The sequence below is a fragment of the Pristiophorus japonicus genome, chromosome 7 (genome assembly GCF_044704955.1).
Source record: "Pristiophorus japonicus isolate sPriJap1 chromosome 7, sPriJap1.hap1, whole genome shotgun sequence".
NCBI lineage: Eukaryota > Metazoa > Chordata > Chondrichthyes > Pristiophoridae > Pristiophorus > Pristiophorus japonicus.
In genome coordinates, this window is record NC_091983.1 from 246103696 (window position 1) to 246125773 (window position 22078).

A 22078-nucleotide genomic window follows, 5' to 3' on the forward strand; every position below is an offset into this window, starting at 1 on the left:
ACAAGTACCTCCAGGTCCCGCTATACTGCATTTAAATAATAACTTGCTCTTTGATTTTATCTGCCAAAGTGCATGATCTCGCACTTTCCAACATTATACTCCATCTGCCAAATTTTTGCCCACTCACTGTGTCTTTTGCAGCTTTTTTGTGTCCTCCTCACACATTGCTTTTCCTCCCATCTCTGTATCGTCAGCAAACTTGGCTACGTTACACTCAGTCCCTCTTCCACGTCGTTAATATAGATTGTAAATAGTTGGGGTCCCAGCACTGAGCCCTGCGGCACTCCACTCGTTATTGATTGCCAACCAGAGAATGAACCATTTATCCCGACTGTTTTCTGTTTGTTAGCCAATCTTCTATCCATGCTAAAATATTACCCCAAATCGCGTGAACTTTTATCTTGTGCAGTAACCTTTTGTGTGGCACCATGTCAAATGCCTTCTGGAAGTCCAAATACACCACATCCCCTTTATCCACCCTGTTCATTACATCCTCAAATTATTCCAGCAAATTTGTCAAACATGACTTCCCTTTCATAAATCTATACTGACTCTGCCTGACCAAATTTTGCTTTTCCAAATGTCTTGTTACTGTTTCTTTAATAATGGACTCCAACATTTTCCCAACCACAGATGTTAGGCTAACTGGTTTATAGTTTCCTGCTTTCTGTCTGCCTCCTTTTTTGAATAGGAGCGTTACATTTGCAGTTTTCCAATCTGCTGGGACCTCCTCAGAATCCAGGAAATTTTGGTAAATAACAACCAATGCATCCACAATCCCTGCCGCTACTTCTCTTAAGACCCTAGGATATAAGCCATCAGGCCCAGGGGATTTATCTGCCTTTAGTCCCATTATCTTACTCAGTACCACCTCGTTAGTGATAGTGATTTCAGTTCTAAATTTCCCTCTCCCCAGTCTGACCTTATGCCCTCCATCCTCTCAGAGTTAGTTTGAAGTCACACTCCAGATTTCCCTTTTCAGTGGTAGCATTCTCACTTCAACACTAGAAGGTGGGTTCCAGCACATAAAGTAGGCTGGCACTTCAATGTATTACTGAGCGCCTACTACAGTTTTGAAGATGCTGTTTTTCAGATGAGACATTAAACTGAGACCCCATCTGGTCTCTCAGGTGCATATTAAAGTTCCATGTCTCTAATCGAAGAAGAGCATGGAGTTTTCCTGATGTCCTTGCCAATATTAATCCTCAACCAACACAACTAAAATAGATTATGAAGACTTGATGTTTGTTGGATCTTACTGTTTGCAAAGTGGCTGCAACATTTGCCTACAATTAACAGTGACTACACTTCTAAAGTACTTAATTGGCTGTGAAGCACTCTTGGATATCCTAAGGTCATAAAAGGTGCTATAGTTCTTTCTTTATGTCTCCTCAATTTCCTTTACTCCAACAAAAAATAGATTAGTCACTCAAACCTTTCTTCATAACTTATTTCCCCAAGGTCTGGATTTATCTCTCAATTCTCTCAAACATTTCTAATGCATCCATACCCACCTTTCTAATGCACCATACTCTTTTAGAATTACAGTGATTAAAATTGCAATGTGTTGATACTGTAAAGAAAGAAAGACTTGGATTTATATCGTGCCTTTCACAACCAAAGCGCTTTACAGCCAATGAAGTATTTTATGTCCATATCTCTACCATATGTCCTTAGTGAATCACAGGTAATCTTTTTCTGTAATTACAATTTATGTTATTAAAAATGGTCACCAGTATTTTCCACAGGGTTCCCTGATGTCTGGCCATAACTGTAAACCTCCATTTATAGCACTTCTCTGTGGTTTAAGATACCAGTAAAGCTAAAGATAAGGAAATCTACCGTATGTCCTGTTATCTTTCCATTTAAAAGTACTTTGTTAATGGCATCTACGGGCTTTACAATGCTAATTATGTCCACATCTGATGACAACCACTATAACATTTCTAATCGCATGAAAAAGACAACCTGAGATTCTAGTTCCACACCCTCAGGGTGGCATTCTGAAGCAGATTTGTCAACGTTTCTGAAGGTATTTTTCAACCGTCGTGTTTTTCTCTAACTGTAAAGTTTAACTTCCAAAATAAGGTTCAAACAAAAAAACATATACATAATTCACAATGTAATTATTAAATTGAGTCATCTTTTGTGTCTTTATTTTTATTCATTTCCATGGATAAGTAGCTTCCCAGGTTAGCACCTCATTTTTAGGTATGCCTGTGCTGCACCTGGCATGCTCTTCTGCACTCCTCATTGAACCAGTGTTGGTCCCCTGGCTTGATAGTACAGGGTAATGGTAGAGTGAGGGATATGCCAGGCCATAAAGTTACAGATTGTCGTGGAATACAATTCTGCTGCTGATGGCCACAGCGCCTCATTGATGCCCAGTCTTTTAGCTGCCAGGTCTGTCTGAATCTGTCCCATTTAGCACAATGACAGTGCCACACAACACGATGGAGGATTTCCTCAGTGTGAAGACGGGATAGAATTTTAATCTGGAGGCAGGTCGGGAGGGGTGAGACTAGAAAGCGGTCAGGAAACCCAGGAGAACAGGTTTCCCGCAGGCCCTGCAAATTTAACGACAGTCTAATTAGCATTTCAAAGCTCTGTTTCCCAGATGGAGAAGCTGGCTGGCTACAGGCAGGTAGGCCTGAGGCACTCGGCCATAGAAAGGAAGGAGGGAGGGATCGGGTGGGAAGTTGTTGGGGGCTGGTGGAGGATCAAAACTGGAGGATCTGAGCCGGAGGAGCATTGTGAGTGGAGGGGGGGGTGGTGTGTGAGAGGATCAGGAGCCGGAGGATCGGGGCCGGAGCTGTTGGGGGCGGGGTGAGGATCAGGATATGGAGGAGCATTGGGGGTTGGGAGGAGGATTGGGGCTGGAAGAGCATCCGGGGGTCGGGGGGGGAGGGGGACAAGCGGGAGCTGGAGGAGCATCGGGGCTGGAGGGGGAAGTCCGGAAAGACGATCTGTGCTGGAGGGGGAATCGGAGGCATCATGGGGGGATTGGAGGCCCCAGGAAGGGGGGAATCAGTGGTCTCAGGGTTTGGATTCGGAGGTCTCATGGGGGGGAGGGGGGGTCGGAGGTTTGGGGCGTGGGTGGTCCAATCGCAGTGGGTGGGTAAGGCAGTGACGCTGGATCCAGCAGGTAACTGTAAAGTCACTTAACTCCTGCATCCAGCAGTTCTCACCTTACTTTAGCTGATGGGTTCCCCGAGGCTTGAGGACCCGACCAGCCAGAGTTAAATTTAAAATGTGGTTATTATAATATTTGGATGGATGACCTGCCTCCTGGGAGCAAGTTGGTTGCCCACACTGCCCATCTCTCCTCTGGAAAAAACGGAAGTGAGCGGGGATCCATTTTTGGAGTGACTGATACCACTGAACTTGATGGTATCTATGCAGACGTTGAATTTATAACAACCATTCAGGTGTACTGTACCGTTATCAAAGATTTAAGACTAATTATTATTCTAAAATGTCAAAATATTTACAAAAATCCTAAATTATGATAAGCATCCAGGTACTTATTGCCTTGATAACTTTACCTTTAACATTTTTGAGTGACTTATGTTTAACACATTGATCACTGCCTTGCAATGTTGTCCTTTAAGCTGCTCTATGATGGAATTGAAATTAGCTGACATGCATTTCCAGTGTTCCAGTTCAATGAGTGGACCTGAATTTTCAGCTTCTTTTCTCACTTGATGACTTTGTGCCAGCACCTGTACATAAAAATCACAAGAAAGTTCAAGATAGCATCTCTAACAATGGCTTCCCTTCCTATGCCTGCACGGTAACCAAGGATCCATCCTTGTCTCCCTCCTTATTAACTTGCCTGCTGCCCTTTGGTGACATCATCTGCAGGCAAGGGTTCAGCTTCCATATGTATGCTGATGACATTTAGCTCTAGCAGCCCCATGAGAGTAGTATTGGCTCCATGGGAGAGGTTGCAACCTCTCTTGACCTCTCCATTGTACCTATGCTATCAACCTATTTGTCCAAAATCCAGACTTATATGAATCGTCATTTCTTCCAGCTCAACTGTGGGTAGATCAAAGCCATTGTTTACCCCCACCATGAACTCTATCCCCTCCCTGGCCACTCTCACATGAACAAGACTGTTTGCAACCTCAATCTCTTATTCGGCTCAAGGTGAGCTTCTAACCCCATATCTTCTCCATCATAAAAGGTTTCCTGCAATAGAATCGCTAAAGAATTAAATTAATATATCTGTTGGAGGTGGAGAATGGACATTTTATTGACACCTTCATACCTACCTCAGCCTATCTACCATTAAAACCCTCATCCATATGTTTGTCACCTCCAGACTTGATTACTCCAATGCTCCGATGGCCTGACTCCCATCCTCCACCCTCTGTAAATTCAAATGATCTAAAACTCTGCTTCCTGTACATTATCCAACATTATGTCCCATGACACCTATTCTTGCTCACCTACATTAGCTCTCAATCTTTCAACATCTCAAATTTAAAATTTTGATTGCTATCTCTCACTCCATCACTCCAAGGTCTCACCCCGTGCAATTTATAAATTACATAACTTCCTCCAGCCCGACAGCTCCACCTCCCCACCCAATGAACTCTCTCTGTCTCTGACTTCAGCATCTTGTACATCATCCCCACCTACCTTCATCCCACCATTGCCAGTCATGCCTTCAGTTGTCTGGGCCCCATGTTCTCGAATTAATAAAATATATGGGATCCTAATAAATAACATGGGATCCTGGGCTTTAAAAATAGAGGCACAGAGCCCAAAAACCAGGACGGAATGCTAATTCTATATAAAACAAGAAATGGACGAGAAATTGAATAGATTAGCACCACCTGTTAGTGCTGGCGAAGGGCGCAACTGGGGGGTTAAAGGCTTATCACTGCTTGCCAACTTGAATAGCATTTTAGCAGTGACACCAAAACTTAGCACCAGGGAATGCTGCGCCAATGAGACCGTGACATCAATGAGTGTGCAATGCCCCACTGATCACAATATTGAATGTTTTGGCTGTACTTACTGCTTGGCAAGAATCACGCCAGCAAAACCATGCACTCACAAATCGTATTAGCCTTATCGCAGCGATACATAAGGCAAGTTTTAAATGGGTCATTGGGAGGTTAGATTGATTGCTACCTTCCCAGAGATCATTTTGAATGCTTTCAGATTGTGAACATAGTTGATTTAAGAACTTAAGAACATAAGAATTAGGAGCAGGAGCAGGCCATTCGGTCCCTCAAGCCTACTTCGCCATTCAATTAGATCATGGCTGATCTTCTACCTCAACTCCACTTTCCTGCACTGTCCACATATCCCTTGATTCCCTTAATATCCAAAAATCTATCGATCTCTGTCTTGAATATACTCAAAGAATGAGCTTCCACAGCCTACTGAGGCAGAGAATTCCAGAGATTCACCACCCTCTGAGTGAAGAAGTTTCTCCTCATCTCAGTCCAAAATGGCTGATCCCTTATTCTGTGACCACTGGTTCTAGACTCCTCAGCCAGAGGAAACATCCTTCCTGCATCTATCCTGTTAAGCCCTGTAAGAATTTTGTATGTTTCAATGAGATCACCTCTCATTCTTCTCAACTCTAGAGAATATAGGCCTAGTCTACTCAATCTCTCCTCATAGGACAATCCTCCCATCCCAGGAATCAGTCTGGTGAACCTTTGTATGGCAAGTATATCCTTCCTTAGGTAAGGAGACCAAAACTGTACACAATACTCCAGGTGTGGTCTCACCAGGGCCCTATATAATTGCAGTAAGACGTCTTTATACTTATTCTCAAATCCTCTTATAATAAAGGCCAACATACCATTTGCTTTCTTAATTGCTTGCTTTACCTGCATATTACCTTTCAGTGACAAGAACACCCAGGTCCCTCTGAACACCAACACTTCCCAACCTCTAACCATTTAAAAAATACTCTGCTTTGTTTCTGATTTGACAGTTTGTTTATTATCATTTCTCTAAACTTTTGGACCTACTGCTTTCACTTCGTCATGGGGGATATCCTGGCAATGCCTCTTGAAATCCGGCATCTACTTTTAAGGCGGCGGTTCCAGAGACATATCATGCCAAATGGGCCTAGAGGCAGGGCGAGGGCCCGCAGACATCGCAACAGGAGGCCTTACCGTCCCAGGCTTTTCTGGGAGCAGTTCTCGTACATTCACCTGTCAGAACAGCAGTGACTCAGAAGGCTATGATTCACAAGAAGGTGGTCATAGAGCTTTGCCTTACAGATGTTTAGTGAAAGGCCCATGCTTTCGTATGCCTCGGTGAAGATGTTGACGATGACTTGGAGTTCAGCCTCTGAATGTGCACAGACGCATTCATCGGCTCGCATCGCACAAACAGCAATGTGATTATTCCCAGTTTTTTGTATGATGATTGAGGGATAAATATTGGCCAGGAAACCAGAGATAACTCCCCTGCTCTTCTTTGAAATACTGCCATGGGATCTTTGACATCCACTTGAGAGAGCAGACTTGGTCTCAGTTTAACATCTCATCCAAAAGACGCAATCTCTGACAGTGCAGCACTCTTCCAGCACTGCACTGGAGTGTCAACTAGATTTTTTTTGGTGCTCAAGTTCCTGGAGTGGGACGTGAACCCACAACCTTCTGAATCAGAGGCGAGATTGCTACTCACTGAGCCACAGCTGACACCGAGAAGGGACTACATCTCATGAAACATGTCCAGGAAGAAGCAGCAGGAATCCACATGTGAATTTGCAAGGATAGCGGGCTTCCCCATGGTTCAGGGCGCCATTGACTGCACCCACATATCAATGCGGGCACCTTATCACAACATCGAGGTGTTCCGTAACCGCAAAGGCTACCACTCTGTAAATGTTCAGTTGGTGTGCGACCATAGGCAGCTCATCCTCGCCTGGCAGAACCCACGATTCATTCATCCTGTGACAGACCACTGTTCCAGGACTCTTCCAACCACCACATGCAGCTCGCGGATGGCTGCTCGGGGACAAGGGTTCTGCACTCGCCTCATCATCATCATAGGCAGTCTCTTGGAATCGAGGAAGACTTGCTTCCACTCTTGAAGTGAGTTCTTTGGTGGTTGAGCAGTCCAATACGAGAGCCACAGACTCCGTCACAGGTGGGAAAGATAGTCGTTGAGGGAAGGGGTGGGTGGGACTGGTTTGCCGCACATTCTTTCCGCTGCATGCACTTGATTTCTGCACGCTCTCGGCGTTGAGACTCGAGTGCTCACCGCCGTCTCAGATGCACTTCCTCCACTTAGGGCAGTCTTGGGCCAGGGAGTCCCAGGTGTGAGTGGGGATGTCGCACTTTATCAGGGAAGCTTTGAGGGTGTCCTTGTAGCGTTTCCGCTGCCCACCTTTGGCTCGTTTGCAGTGAAGGAGCTCCGAGTAGAGCACTTGCTTTGGGAGTCTCATGTCTGGCATGCAAACTCTGTGGCCTGCCCAGCGGAGTTGATCGAGTGTGATCAGTGCTTCAATGCTGGGAATGTTAGCCTGGATGAGGAGGCTGATGTTGGTGCATCTGTAGGATCTTGCGGAGACATCATTGGTGATATTTCTCCAGCAACCTGAGGTATCCACTGTACATGGTCCACGTCTCTGAGCCATACAGGAGAGCAGGTATTACTACAACCCTGTAGACCATGAGCTTGGTGGCAGTTTTGCGGGCCTGGTCTTCAAACACTCTTTTCCTCAGGCGGCCGAAGGCTGCACTGGTGCAGTGGAGGCGGTGTTGGATCTCATCGTCGATGCCTGCTCTTGTTGATAGGAGGCTCCCGAGATATGGGAAGTGGTCCACGGTGTCCAGGGCCGCGCTGTGGATCTTGATGACTGGGGGGTCAGTGCTGTGCGGTAAGGACAGTCTGGTGGAGGACCTTTGTCTTACGGATGTTTAGCATAGGCCTATGCTTTCGTACGCCTCAGTAAATACGTCGACTATGTCCTGGAGTTCAGCCTCTGAATGTGCACAGACGCAGGCGTTGTCCGCGTATTGTAGCTCGACGATACTCGCATGCACTTGATACTGTATGCACTCGCCACCTGGTTGATGACACCGCTCCGCAACTCCAACACTCGTGCTGACTACGGATATAATGAGAGCCATGCCGCCACTAGAAATCTCATCGAACAGACTATCGGGGTGCTCAAACAACGGTTCCGATGCCTTGATCACTCTGGTGGAGCCCTGCAGTACTCCCCTGATCGAGTCTCCCTTTTCATTGATTTGTGCTGCATGCTGCACAAATGCTAAGAGAGAGCACGAGAAATTCTTTGCTAGTAAAATTAAGGAAAACCCTAAGGTGGTTCTATAAATATATTAAGAGTAAAAGGGTAACTAAAGAAAGGGTAGGGCCTATTAAGAGTCCACGAGGGTAATCTTTGTGTGGCGACGGAAGATGTTGGTAAGGTTCTTAACGAATGCTTTGCATCTGTTTTCACAAAGGAAAGGGGCAATGCAGATACTGCTATCGAGGAAAAGTGTGATATTCTGAATGAAATAAATATAGTGAGAGATTTAGCAACTTTGAAAGTAGATAAATCCCTCGGCCCGGATGAAATGCATCTCAGAGTGTTGAGCGAAGTAAAAGAGGAAATAGCAGAAACCTTGACCATCATTTTCCAGTCCTCTTTGGATCTGGGCATGGTGCTGGAGGATTGGAGGACTGCTAATGTAGTACCCTTGTTTAAGAAGGGAGAAAGGGATAGGTTGAGTAATTACAGGCATGTCAGCCTAACCTCAGTGATGGGAAAATTATTGGAAAAAAATCCTGAAAGACAGGATAAATCTACATTTGGAAAGGCAAGGATTAATTAGGAATAGTCAGCATGGATTTGTTAAGGGAAGATAGTGTTTGACAAACCTGATTGAATTTTTTGAGGAGGTAACCAAGAGGGTCAATGAGGGGAGTGCATATGATGTAGTGTACATGGGCTTTAGCAAAGCTTTTGATAAGGTTCCACATGGTAGACTGGTCACGAAGGTTAAAGTCCATGGGATCCAGGGCAAAGTGGCAAGTTGGATCCAAAATTGGCTTGGAGGTAGGAAGCAAAGGGTAATGATTGATGGATATTTTTGTGACTGGAAGGATGTTTCCAGTAGGGTTCCGCAGAGCTCAGTGCTGGGTCCCTTGCTTTTGAGGTATATATTAATGATTTAGATTTGAATATCGGGAGTATGATTGAGAAGCTTCCAGACGACACTAAAATTGGCTGCGTGGTTGATAATGAAGAGGAAAGTCATGGACTGCAGGAAGATATCAATCTACTGGTCAGGTGGGCAGAGCAGTGGCAAATGGAATTTAATTCAGTGAAGGCTAATAAGGAAAGGGTATACACATTAAGTGGTAGGCCACTTAATAGTGTAGATGAACAAAGGGACCTTGGAGTGCTTGTCCACAGATCCCTGAAAGTAGCAGGCCAGGTGGATAAGGTGGTTAACATAAAAGCATAGAAAGTAGCAGGCCATTCGGCTTTTCGAGCCTGCACTGCCATTCAATGAGTTCATGGCTGAACATGCAACTTCAGTACCCCATTCCTGCTTTCTCACCATACCCCTTGATCCCCCTAGTCGTAAGGACTACATCTAACTCCTTTTTTAATATATTTAGTGAATTGGCCGCAACAACTTTCTGTGGTAGAGAATTCGACAGGTTCACCACTCTCTGGGTGAAGAAGTTTCTCCTCATCTCGGTCCTAAATGGCTTACCCCTTATCCTTAAGACTGTGACCCCTGGTTCTGGACTTCCCCAACATTGGGAACATTCTTCTTGCATCTAGCCTGTCTCAACCCGTCAGAATTTTAAACATTTCTATGAGATCCCCTCTCATTCTTCTGAACTCCAGTGAATACAAGCCCAGTTGATCGATCTTTTTTGATATGTCAGTCCCGCCATCCCGGGAATCAGTCTGGTGAACCTTCGCTGCACTCCCTCAATAGCAAGAATGTCCTTCCTCAAGTTAGGAGACCAAAACTGTACACAATACTCCAGGTGTGGCCTTACCAAGGCCCCGTACAACTGTAGTAACACCTCCCTGCCCCTGTACTCAAATCCCCTCGCTATGAAGGCCAACATGCCATTTGCTTTCTTAACCGCCTGCTGTACCTGCATGCCAACCTTCAATGACTGATGTATCATGACACCCAGGAGTCGTTGCACCTCCCCTTTTCCTAATCTGTCACCATTCAGATAATAGTCTGTCTCTCTGTTTTTACCACCAAAGTGGATAACCACACATTTATCCACATTATACTTCATCTGCTATGCATTTGCCCACTCACCTAACCTATCCAAGTCACTCTGCAGCCTCAAAGCATCCTTCTCGCAGCTCACACTGCCACCCAACTTAAGTGTCATCTGCAAATTTGGAGATACTACATTTAATCCCCTCATCTAAATCATTAATGTACAATGTGAACAGCTGGGGCCCCAGCACAGAACTTTGCGGTACCCCACTAGTCACTGCCTGCCATTCTGAAAAGTACCCATTTACTCCTACCCTTTGCTTCCTGTCTGCCAACCAGTTCTCAATCCATGTCAGCATGCCTTTATTGGCTGAGGCATAGAATATAAGAGCAGGGAGGTTATGCTTAAATTGTATAATACTTTGGTTAGGCCACAGCTGGAGTACTGCATGCAATTCTGGTCACTGTATTATAGGAAGGACGTGATTGCACTAGAGAGGATGCAGAGGAGATTTACTAGGATGCTGCCTGGAATGGAGAATCTTACTTATGAGCAGATTGGATAAGCTGGCTTTGTTCTCATTGGAACTGAGGAGGTTGAGAGGAGACCTTATTGGGGTGTACAAAATATTGAGGGGCCTGGACATAGTGGATAGTAAGGGCCTATTTCCATTGGTGGAAGGGTCTATTCCAAGGGGGCATAGTTTTAAGGTAGTTGGTGGAAGGTTCAGAGGGGATTTGAGGGGGGGCTTCTTTACGTAGAGGGTTGTGGAGATCTGGAACTCACTGCCTGGAAGAGTGGTGGATGCAGAAACCCTCACAACTTTTAAGAGTTGTTTGGATGGGCACTTAAAGTGCCGTAACCTGCAGGGTTACAGACATAGAGCTGGTAATTGGGATTAGGCAGGATGACCTTTTGTTGGACGGAGCAGATATAATGGTAAGTACTGTTGGAAATCGAATAAGGCCAAAGTGATCTCCTGGACCACTTTCGATTGCCTGGATGGGTCAGAGAGGAATTTTCCCAGATTTTTTCTCCCTAAATTGGCCTGGGTTTTTATCTGTTTTTTGCCTCTCCCATGAGATCACATGGCTCCGGATGGGGTGAAGTGCAAAATGTTTCAGTATAAGGGGTGTCGCAGTTGTGTGAGGCGGACTGGTTGGGTTAGGTGCTCTTTGTCTTTCCGTCATTGTTCATAGGTTTATATGTAACCTTTAGGGCTGCTGACCAATGGCTCTTTGTTGGCCGGCGTGGACATGATGGGCCGAAATGGCCTCCTTCTGCGCTGCAAATTTCTATGTTTCTGTAGTGCCACTCCCCTGGAGCAGCACTTCAGCATCCGGAGCAATGTACTGGAGAACAGATTGCTGGCCTGCTGTGGCACCGTGAGATCCCCGTTGGACTGTGGGGAACCCAGAAATGATGGGAGCAATCAGTGCTTGCGCGGCATCAATTTTTAGTGTGGATCAGAACAGACTGAGTCTGCATGAGACCAGACTGAGATTGGATGCCACCAACCACTGACTCCATTACAGCAGTAAGCCATTGCGTGGCTTCGGCCTGTGCTGAAATAGCTGCTGCCACCTCAATCATGATACACGGTATGAGGTCCGAGTCCCAATCATCTCTCTGCGAGTTTATCCTCCTATAGAAGCTGCCAAGGATGAGCTCAAAGATGTGTTGGGAGACATGCGCAATGCTGGAGGTGAATCCTCCAAACTCCTAACAAGTGTGTTCATGCTCTAGTCATAGCACTCATAAGCTCGCTGTGCATGAGCGTCTGGTCATAGCCTCCACGTCGAGGTGCTCATCTGAGTCCTGCTGAGCAGAACTTGGGTGCGGACTCATCCTTCGGGGAGCAGGCCCTCGAGCTTTCCTTGCCCCGTGGCGTTGCTGCATGATGCTGGGTCCTGGAGCATCACCCTCATCAAACTCCAGTAATAATGCTTCCTCCATCAACGTCGCCTCACCAGAGTCGGAGGCAGCTTGCTGAGGTGACTGAGTCTGAGCTGGGGTCTCCTGTCCTTTGTCCTCATCTCCCTCATCGTTCTTACTGGGAGGCTGAGGGACAAGCTGCTGCTCAGCTGACTCATCATCTAAAAGCATAAAGGCACAAGAGTGTCGTTAAGTTCAGGAAGGGAGAAAGGAATGGAGACATTACACATAATGCAAAATGGGAAAGGCTTGTGGATTGAGAGGGAAGTAGCATGAGGGAAGAGGAAGAGGTGAGGAACATACCAGTACCGTCCCCATGGAGGTCGGCGTGGCCGCGTGCTGCAGCTCCTATGACTTGTGAACCGATGATCTCCTGGACTCTAATTCCAGGTCAGTGAGAGGCCTCAGGTGTGCCTCACCACCTTCTGTCTTTTCTTGCTCACATATATTATGTGCCAGGTTGGTCTGCAAGAGAAAAATAAGCCTTTACATGACTGTGCAGTTATGTGGTTGGAACATGTGCATACTGTAAAGTCCTGTCCCCTCAGTACAGATTCACACGAGGCATGTAGTGAAGTCAAGGTCACTCTGGACCTGCACCTTTATTTCACAGCTCTGGAATGCTGCACTTGCCTGAGTCCTGTCCTGATATACCTGTCTCTTGCAAGTGCACCCCTGGTGGTAAGGTATGCTGGTGGTTACAGGTCATTTCTTATTACAGTCATGTATAGCATGTTAGGATACAGTTATATATAATAATGTAAGGTACATGACATCACCCTCCCCCAAGGTCTCACTGTCTTTATAGGTTCAGTCTCTCAGATGGTCTACGCTCTCGTGTGGAGCGTCTGAGTTGTGGTTCAGTTGTTTGCCTTGGTGTCTGTTTTTCTTTGGGTAAGGTTGCTGGTATCTCACCTGGGCTGTCTGTTTCGATTGGTGTGATTGTTGTTGACTTGCCTGGGCTGTCTGTTGGGATTGCTCTTTCCTCAGGTTGTTCCCTCTGTCTGTCCACCAGGTGTGGTGCGAGTTCCACATTGTAGTCTGCCTCTGGTTCCGCAGTGTTGTAAATCTGGTTTTGACTTGGTCTACATGCCTCCGGCAGGTTTTGCCATTGTCCATTTGTACGACCAGTAGCCTGTTTCCTTCCTTGCCCGTTACTGTCCCTGCAAGCCATTTGGGACCTCTGCCATAGTTTAGAACAAACACTTTGTCCCCTATCTCATTCCATCTCCCCCTCGATTTCTGTCATGGTACTCAGTCAGCTTACAGCGCTTTGCCTCAACGATTTCGTGCATGTCTGGGAGGATTAATGAGAGCCTTGTTTTTAAAGTCTTTTTCATCAACAGTTGCGCGGGGGAATACCAGTCAATGAGTGCGGACGAGATCTGTATGCCAGCAGCAGTCGCGACAGGCGACCCTGCAGCGTGGGACCTTGGATTTTAAGCATGCCTTGTTTAATGATTTGCACTGCTCTCTCCACCTGGCCGTTGGAGGCCGGCTTGAACGTTGCCATCTTGACGTGATTTATGCCGTGGTCAATTATAAAGTCTTGGAATTCTGCGCTGGTGAAGCATGGACCATTGTCACTGACCAATATGTCAGGGATTCCATGCGTTGCAAACATGGTTGCAAGGCTCTCCACAGTGGTGGAGGTTGTGCTCGAGTTTAAAATGGTGCATTCAATCCACTTTGAAAATGAATCTACAACTACGAGGAACATTTTGCCCATGAATGGGCCCGCATAGTCTATGTGCACCCACGACCACGGTTTGATAGGCCAGGGCCAGGGGCTCAGTGGAGCCTCCCTCGGGGCATTGCTGAGTTGGGCACAAATGGTGCACCTTCGGACACAGAGCTCCAAGTCTGCGTCAATACCAGGTCACCAGACGTGGGATCTGGCTATGGCCTTCATGAGAACGATCCCCGGGTGCTCACGGTCAAATGCCTCTCTGCCTCGCAGAGGCATGACTACTCGGCTGCCCCACATCAGGCAGTCTGTTTGTAGTGATAGCTCATGCATGCGCCTGTGAAAGGGTTTTAATTCCTCGGGGCAGGCATCGCGAGCCTCTGCCCAGTCACCGTGGTGTTAGGACACATCTTTTTACTAAGGATAATGTGGGGTCGCTGGCCGTCCAGGCTCTGATTTGGCGAGCCGTCATGGGCGAACCTGTGGACTCAAAGGCATTGATTGCCATGACTATCTCACAGTCCTGTTCATCAGACCCTTCCGTGGTCGCCAGGGGTAGCCTGCTGAGGGCGTCGGCACAGCTGTCTGAGCCTGGTCTGTGCCTTATGGTATAGTCGTAGGACGCCAGCATGAGTGCCCACCGTTGAATTCGCGCCGAGGCGTTGGCGTTTATTGCCTTGCTCTCGGATAGGAGGGACGTGAGGGGCTTGTGGTCGGTTTCTAACGCGAACTTGGCCCCGAAAAGGTATTGGTGCATCTTTTTGACACCGTACACGCACGCGAGCGCCTCCTTCTCTACTATTCCGTACCCGCACTCCGCCCGCGAAAGTGACCTGGAGGCAAAAGCTATGGGTTGTAATTTGCCTGCACTATTGATATGTTGCAAAACGCACCCGACTCCATACGCTGATGCATCGCATGCGAGAACTAGCTTTTTACCTGGATCAAAGAAAGTCAAAACACTGTTGGAACACAGAAGGTTGTGTGATTTATTGAAGGCGCGGTCCTGGGCGTCCCCCCAAAACCAATCGCACCCCTTCCTGAGTAGCACGTGGAGAGGCTCCAAGCAACGTGCTTAAGTTCTGCATAAAGTTCACAAAGTAATTGAGTTGCCTGAGAAAGGCGCGCAGTTCTGAGACATTCCGGGGCCTGGGTGCCAGGCCAATTGCTTCTGTTTTGGACTCTGTCGGGCGGATTCCATCAATGGCAATCCTTCTGCCCAAAAATTCAACCTCGGGTGCGAGAAACAGGCACTTGCATTTCTTGACTCATAGGCCTACCCGATCCAACTGCTTTAGTACTTCCTCCAAATTACGGAGATGGGAGTCGGTGTCCCTGCCCGTGATAAGTATGTCGTCTTGAAATACAACCGTCCCCGGGATGGACTTGAGCAGACTCTCCATGTTGCGCTGGAATATCACAGCTGCTGACCTGATGCCGAATGGGCATCGATTGTACATGAAAAAACCTCGATGTGTGTTGATGGTGGTGAGTAGCTTGGATTCCTCGGTCAATTCTTGCGTCATATACGCAGATATGAGGTCTAATTTTGAGAAAAGTTTACCTCCAGCCAATGTGGCAAATAAGTCCTCTGCTCTGGGCAGCGGGTACTGGTCCTGTAGGGAGACTCTGGTTATGGTAGATTTGTAGTCCCCACAGATTCGTACGGATCCATCAGGCTTCATGACTGGGACGATGGGACTTGCCCAGTCGCTAAATTCCACAGGTGATATAATGCCTTCCCGCAGAAGCCTGTCTAGTTCGTGTTCAATCATTTCCCTCATCACATAGGGTACAGCTCTGGCCTTGTGATGAGCCGGTCTAGCATCCTGTGTGATGTAGATTTTGATTTTGGCCCCTTTGAAAGTGCCCACACCTGGCTGAAAGAGATGTTCAAATCGCTTTATAACTGTTGAGCAGGAGGTCCGTTCCTCTAATGACATGGCATGGACATCATCCCATTTCCAGTTTAGTTTTGCCAGCCAGCTTCTCCCCAGTAGTGCTGGGGGGTCTCCGGGGACAATCCACAGGGGAAGTCGGTTCACTGTCCCTTTGTGTGTGACAGAGAGCATGGCGCTGCCGAGAACTGGTACGATTTCTTTGGTATAGGTTTTTAGTTTGGTGTCGACCCTTGTGAGTTTTTGTCTGTCTCTTTTATGCGGCCACATTTGTTCAAATTGTTGAGCGCCCATGAGAGATTGACTCACTCCCGTATCCAGCTCCATGTTGACAGATATCCCGTTGAGTAGGACCCTCATCATTATAGGAGGCGTCCTGTTGTAGGAGCAGCGGCCATTGATCGTGTTGACCCGCTGTACATCGGTGTCCCGGGTACTGTCCCCACCATCTTCTGGTCCGCTTTCCGACCCATCCGATTCGTACGCCAGCCGAGCTGCCATTTTTTGCAGATGCGGGCCAAATGGCCTGTATTTTCACAATTTCTGCAAACAGCCTGCTGAAATCGACATCCCCTTGACGAGTGCCCACCCCCACACCTCCAGCACAGACCTGTTCCATTGTTCAAAGTATTCCCAAAGAATGAGCTACGTCTGGCTGATCTCTCTTGAGCTTCTCTCAGTTTGTCGTTGATTGCTCGCATTGTGGGTTGATGAGGTGTGAACGGCCGTTCCTATGGCCCTTGATGGCTTCTGCCTGCTGTCGAGAGCCTGTTCTCCCGGTTTTGTCTGTGTGTCGGGGTAGAAGCTTGTTTAGTGCTGTGAACTTCTTGTTCCGATATTTCGTTAGTTGTCATACCTGCATTGTAAATCAACCTCGTTTCTTCATCTCCTACCAAGAATGTCTGTGCAACCAGTGCTGCTGCCTCTAAGGTCAGGTTCTTGGTCTCTATGAGCTTTCGGAATATGTCTGCGTGGCCTATTCCTTCAATGAAAAAGTCTCTCAGCATTTCTTTCCTCAGTTCATCGGAGAACTCACATAAACTAGCCAACCTCCGAAGTTCCGCCACGATGTCGGGTATGCTCTGGCCCACACAGTGTCTGTAGTTGTAGAACCTGTGTCTGGCCATGTGTAGGCTGCTCGCTGGCTCAGGTGGTCTCTTACCAGTGTGCTCAATTCTTCAAAGGACTTGCTTGCTGGTTTCTCGGATGCCAGCAGATCCTTCATTAAAGCGTATGTTTTCGAGCCACAGCTGATCAAGAGATGGGCTCTTCTCTTGTCTGCCTTATCATCGCCTAACCAGTCTTTGGTAACAAAGCTTTGCTGGAGTCTTTCTATAAAGTCCTCCCAATTGTCTCCCACATTGTACTTTTCATCTGATCCGTTGTTCGCCATTCTGTGGACTCTAACCCGTCGCCACTGTAAAGTCCTGTCCCCTCAGTACAGATTCACACGAGGCATGTAGTGAAGTCAAGGTCACTCTGGACCTGCACCTTTATTTCACAGCTCTGGAATGCTGCACTTGCCTGAGACTTGTCCTTATATACCTGTCTCTTGCAAGTGCACGCTTGGTGGTAAGTTATGCAGGTCAAATCTTATTACAGTCATGTATAGCATGTTAGGATACAGTTATATACAATAATGTAAGATACATGACACATACCACAGTTGAATAGCTGTTAATGTGTGCAAGTGCTGAAATGTGGATGTGACTTTTAGTCGGTGAACACATTGTGTGTGAGTGCTGGGATGTGGCAGTTTCTAGATTGTCTACAAGTAATCGTCTTGACATTGTGGCATGCAGAGTTTGTAGAAGAACATACTCACCCTGACTACCCAAGTCATTGAGCTTCTTGCGGCATTGCGTCGCTGTCCTGTTCACCACGCTCCTGGCAGACACATATTGTGCAATTTCCCACTATAAGTGCCTGTAGGCGGCTGGCATTGGCCTCCTGCCAGTCTCAGGAAACATGGAGGCCCGTCGCCTCTCCAGCGCCTCCACAAGAGCCTGAAGGGCATCATCGCGAAATCACATGGTGCGTAGTCTTTGACCCTGAGCAGCCATGTTGCTCCTTCAGCACCAAGAGCAGAGATGGAATTGTGAGTTGAAGGCTGAGTGGCATCATAGTCTCTCCCCTTAAAGATCCAGTTGGAGGCAGCATGTCTGATTAGTCTGGACGTGAGCACAGCTGAAATTGATTAGCGCCAGGGTAGCGCTTTGCTTACCAATACTATCGCCCAAGTGTGCAGCGCTTGACTTAGCACCGCAATCTCCTCTTAGAGCGGTGAAAATCAGAGAAACAAAGAAACATCGAAAATAGGTGCAGGAGTAGGCCATCTGGCCCTTCTCGCCTGCACCGCCATTCAATGAGTTCATGGCTGAACATGCAACTTCAGTACCTCATTCCTGCTTTCTCACCCCTTGATCCCCTTAGTAGTAAGGACTACATCTAACTCTTTTTTGAATATATTTAATGAATTGGCCTCAACAACTTTCTGTGGTCGAGAATTCCACAGGTTCACCACTCACTGGGTGAAGAAGTTCCTCCTCATCGCGGTCCTAAATGGCTTACCCTATATCCTTAGACTGTGACCCCTGGTTCTAGACTTCCCCAACATTGGGAACATTCTTCCTGCATCTAACCTGTCGAAACCCGTCAGAATTATAAACGTTTCTATGAGGTCCCCTCTCATTCTTCTGAACTCCAGTGAATACAAGCCCAGTTGATCCAGTCTTTCTTGATAGGTCAGTCCCGCCATCCCGGGAATCAGTCTGGTGAACCTTCGCTGCACTCCCTCAACAGCAAGAATGTCCTTCCTCAGGTTAGGAGACCAAAACTGTACACAATACTCCAGGTGTGGCCTCACCAATGCCCTGTACAACTGTAGCAACACCTCCCTGCCCCTGTACTCAAATCCCCTCGCTATGAAGGCCAACATGCCATTTGCTTTCTTAACCGCCTGCTGTACCTGCATGCCAACCTTCAATGACTGATGTACCATGACACCCAGGTCTCGTTGCACCTCCCCTTTTCCTAATCTGTCACCATTCAGATAATAGTCTGTCTCTCTGCTTTTACCACCATAGTGGATAACCTCACATTTATCCACATTATACTTCATCTGCCATGCATTTGCCCACTCACCTGACCTATCCAAGTCGCTCTGCAGCCTCATAGCATCCTCCTCGCAGCTCACACTGCCACCTAACTTAGTGTCATCCGCAAATTTGGAGATTTAATCCCCCCGTCTAAATCATTAATGGACAGTGTAAACAGCTGGGGCCCCAGCACAGAACCTTGCAGTACCCCACTAGTCACCGCCTGCCATTCTGAAAAGTACCCATTTACTCCTACTCTTTACTTCCTGTCTGACACCCGTTCTCAATCCATGTCAGCACACTACCCCCAATCCCATGTGCTTTAACTTTGCACATTAATCTTTTGTGTGGGACCTTGTCGAAAGCCTTCTGAAAGTCCAAATATACCACATCAACTGGTTCTCTCTTGTCCACTCGACTGGAAACATCCTCAAAAAATTCTAGAAGATTTGTCAAGCATGATTTCCCTTTCACAAATCCATGCTGACTTGGACCTATCATGTCACCTCTTTCCAAATGCGCTGCTATGACATCCTTAAGAATTGATTCCATCATCTTACCCACTACTGAGGTCAGGCTGACCGGTCTATAATTCCCTGTTTTCTCACTCCCTCCTTTTTTCAAAATTGGGGTTACATTGGCTACCCTCCACTCGATAGGAACTGATCCAGAGTCAATGGAATGTTGGAAAATGACTGTCAATGCATCCGCTATTTCCAAGACCACCTCCTTAAGTACTCTGGGATGCAGTCTATCAGGCCCTGGGGATTTATCGGCCTTCAATCCCATTAATTTCCCCAACACAATTTCACGACTAATAAGGATTTCCCTCAGTTCCTCCTCCTTACTAGACCCTCTGACCCCTCTTATATCCGGAAGGTTGTTTGTGTCCTCCTTAGTGAATACCGAACCAAAGTACTTGTTCAATTGGTCCGCCATTTTTTTGTTCCCCATTATGACTTCCCCTGATTCTGACTGCAGGGGATCTACGTTTGTCTTTACTAACCTTTTTCTGTTTCCATATCTATCGAAACTTTTGCAATCCGTCTTAATGTTCCCTGCAAGCTTCTTCTCGTACTCCATTTTCCCTGCCCTAATCAAACCCTTTGTCCTCCTCTACTGAGTTATAAATTTCTCTCAGTCTCCGGGTTCACTGCTATTTCTGGCCAATTTGTATGCCACTTCCTTGGCTTTAATACTATCCCTGATTTCCCTTCATAGCCACGGTTGATCCAACTTCCCTTTTTTATTTTTACGACAGACAGGAATGTACAATTGTTGCAGTTTATCCATGCGGTCTCTAAATGTCTGTCATTGCCCATCCACAGTCAACCCCTTAAGTATCATTCGCCAATCAATCCTAGCTAATTCACGCCTCATACCTTCAAAGTTACCCTTCTTTAAGTTCTGAACCATGGTCTCTGAATTAACTGTTTCATTCTCCATCCTAATGCAGAATTCCACCATATTATGGTCACTCTTCCCCAAGGGGCCTTGCACAATGAGATTGCTAATTAATCCTCTCTCATTACACAACACCCAGTCGAAGATGGCCTCCCCCCCAGTTGGTTCCTCGACATATTGGTCAAGAAAACCATCCCTTATGCACTCCAGGAAATCCTCCTCACCGTATTGCTTCCAGTTTGGTTAGCCCAATCTATGTGCATATTAAAGTCACCCATTATAACTGCTGCACCCTTATTGCATGCACCCCTAATTTCCTGTTTGATGCCCTCCCCAACATTACTACTACTGTTTGGAGGTCTGTACACAACTCCCACTAATGTTTTTTGCCCTTTGGTGTTGTGCAGTTCTACCCATATAGATTCCACATCATCCAAGCTAATGTCCATTTTAACTATTGCATTAATCTCTTCTTTAACTAGCAATGCTACCCCACCTCCTTTTCCTTTTATTCTGTTCTTCCTGAATGTTGAATACCCCTGGATGTTGAGTTCCCAGCCCTGATCATCCTTGAGCCACGTCTCCGTAATCCCAATCACATCATATTTGTTAACATCTATTTGCACAGTTAATTCATCCACCTTATTACGGATACTCCTTGCATTAAGACACAAAGCCTTCAGGCTTGTTTTTTTAACACCCTTTTTCCTTTTAGAATTTTGCTGTACAGTAAATCAATTTCATGATCACTAAAATTAGCGCCCAGGTGATGTTAACGCCACAAAATGGTTGTTAATCAATTTATTCCCCCTAATTTGGCCCCAGCTGGAGTACTGTGTCCAATTCCGGTTACCACACTTTAGGAAGGAGGTGAAAGCTTTGGAAAAGCCCTTATGGCTAAAGGGATCAATGGGTATGGAGCGCAAGCAGGAAAGCGGTACTGAGGTGAATGATCAGCCATGATCTTATTGAATGGTGGTGCAGGGTCGAAGGGCTGAATGGCCTACTCCTGCACCTATTTTCCATGTTTCTATGTTCGATGTTTCTATGAGAGGGTACACGAGAGATTTACTAGAATGGTTCCAGGATTGAGGGATTATAGTTGCATGAATAAACTTGGCGAGCTGGGGTTGTTCTCCTTAGAGCAGAGAAGACAAAAAGGAGATTTGATCGAGGTGTTTAAAATTCTGATGGGTTTAGATAGATTAAATAAAGAGAATTGTTCCCAATGGATGAATGGTCGATAGCCATTGGGCACAGATTTAAGGTCATTGGCAAAAGAACCAGACAAAGTAGTGGTTAATATTTGGAAGGCACTGCATAATAGGGTGGTGGATACAGATTCAATAGTAGCCTTCAAAGGGAATTGGATAAATACCTGAAGGAGAAGAAATTGCAGGGATATGGGGAGAAGCAGGGAGTGGATTACTCTTCAAAAGAGCCGACACAGACTCGATGGGCTGAATGGCCTCCTTTTGTGCTGTACTATTCTATGATTCTAATTCCCTCCTAAATCCCTTTGTCGACTTAGATAGAAATATCGAAAATAGGTGCAGGAGTAGGCCATTCGGTCCTTCGAGGCTGCACCACCATTCAATAAGATCATGGCTGATCATTCCCTCAATACCCTTTCCTGGTTTCTCTCCAGACCGCTTGATCCCCTTAGCCGTAAGGGCCATATCTAACTCCATCTTGAATATATCCAATGAACTGGCATCAACAAATGAACAGGCATCAACTACTCCTCCTACTTCCTACTCCTCCTTCTAAAATTCTCCTTAAAACCAACCTCTTTGACTAATCTTTTAATCACCCTTTCTAATCTCTCAGAGGTCATGAGTTGTGAAATTGAATTCAGTATA

General features: G+C 46.5%; 1 protein-coding gene across 1 annotated transcript in view; it reads right to left on the minus strand.

Moving 5' to 3' along the window:
- Positions 1 to 22078, minus strand: part of LOC139267485 (dynein axonemal heavy chain 8-like) — a 2569686-nt gene that overhangs the window by 2067433 nt on the left and 480175 nt on the right. Inside the window, exon 8 of the mRNA XM_070885867.1 lies at positions 3546 to 3722. Coding sequence (XP_070741968.1) covers positions 3546 to 3722 — 177 coding nt within the window. The remainder of the gene's footprint in view (positions 1 to 3545; positions 3723 to 22078) is intronic.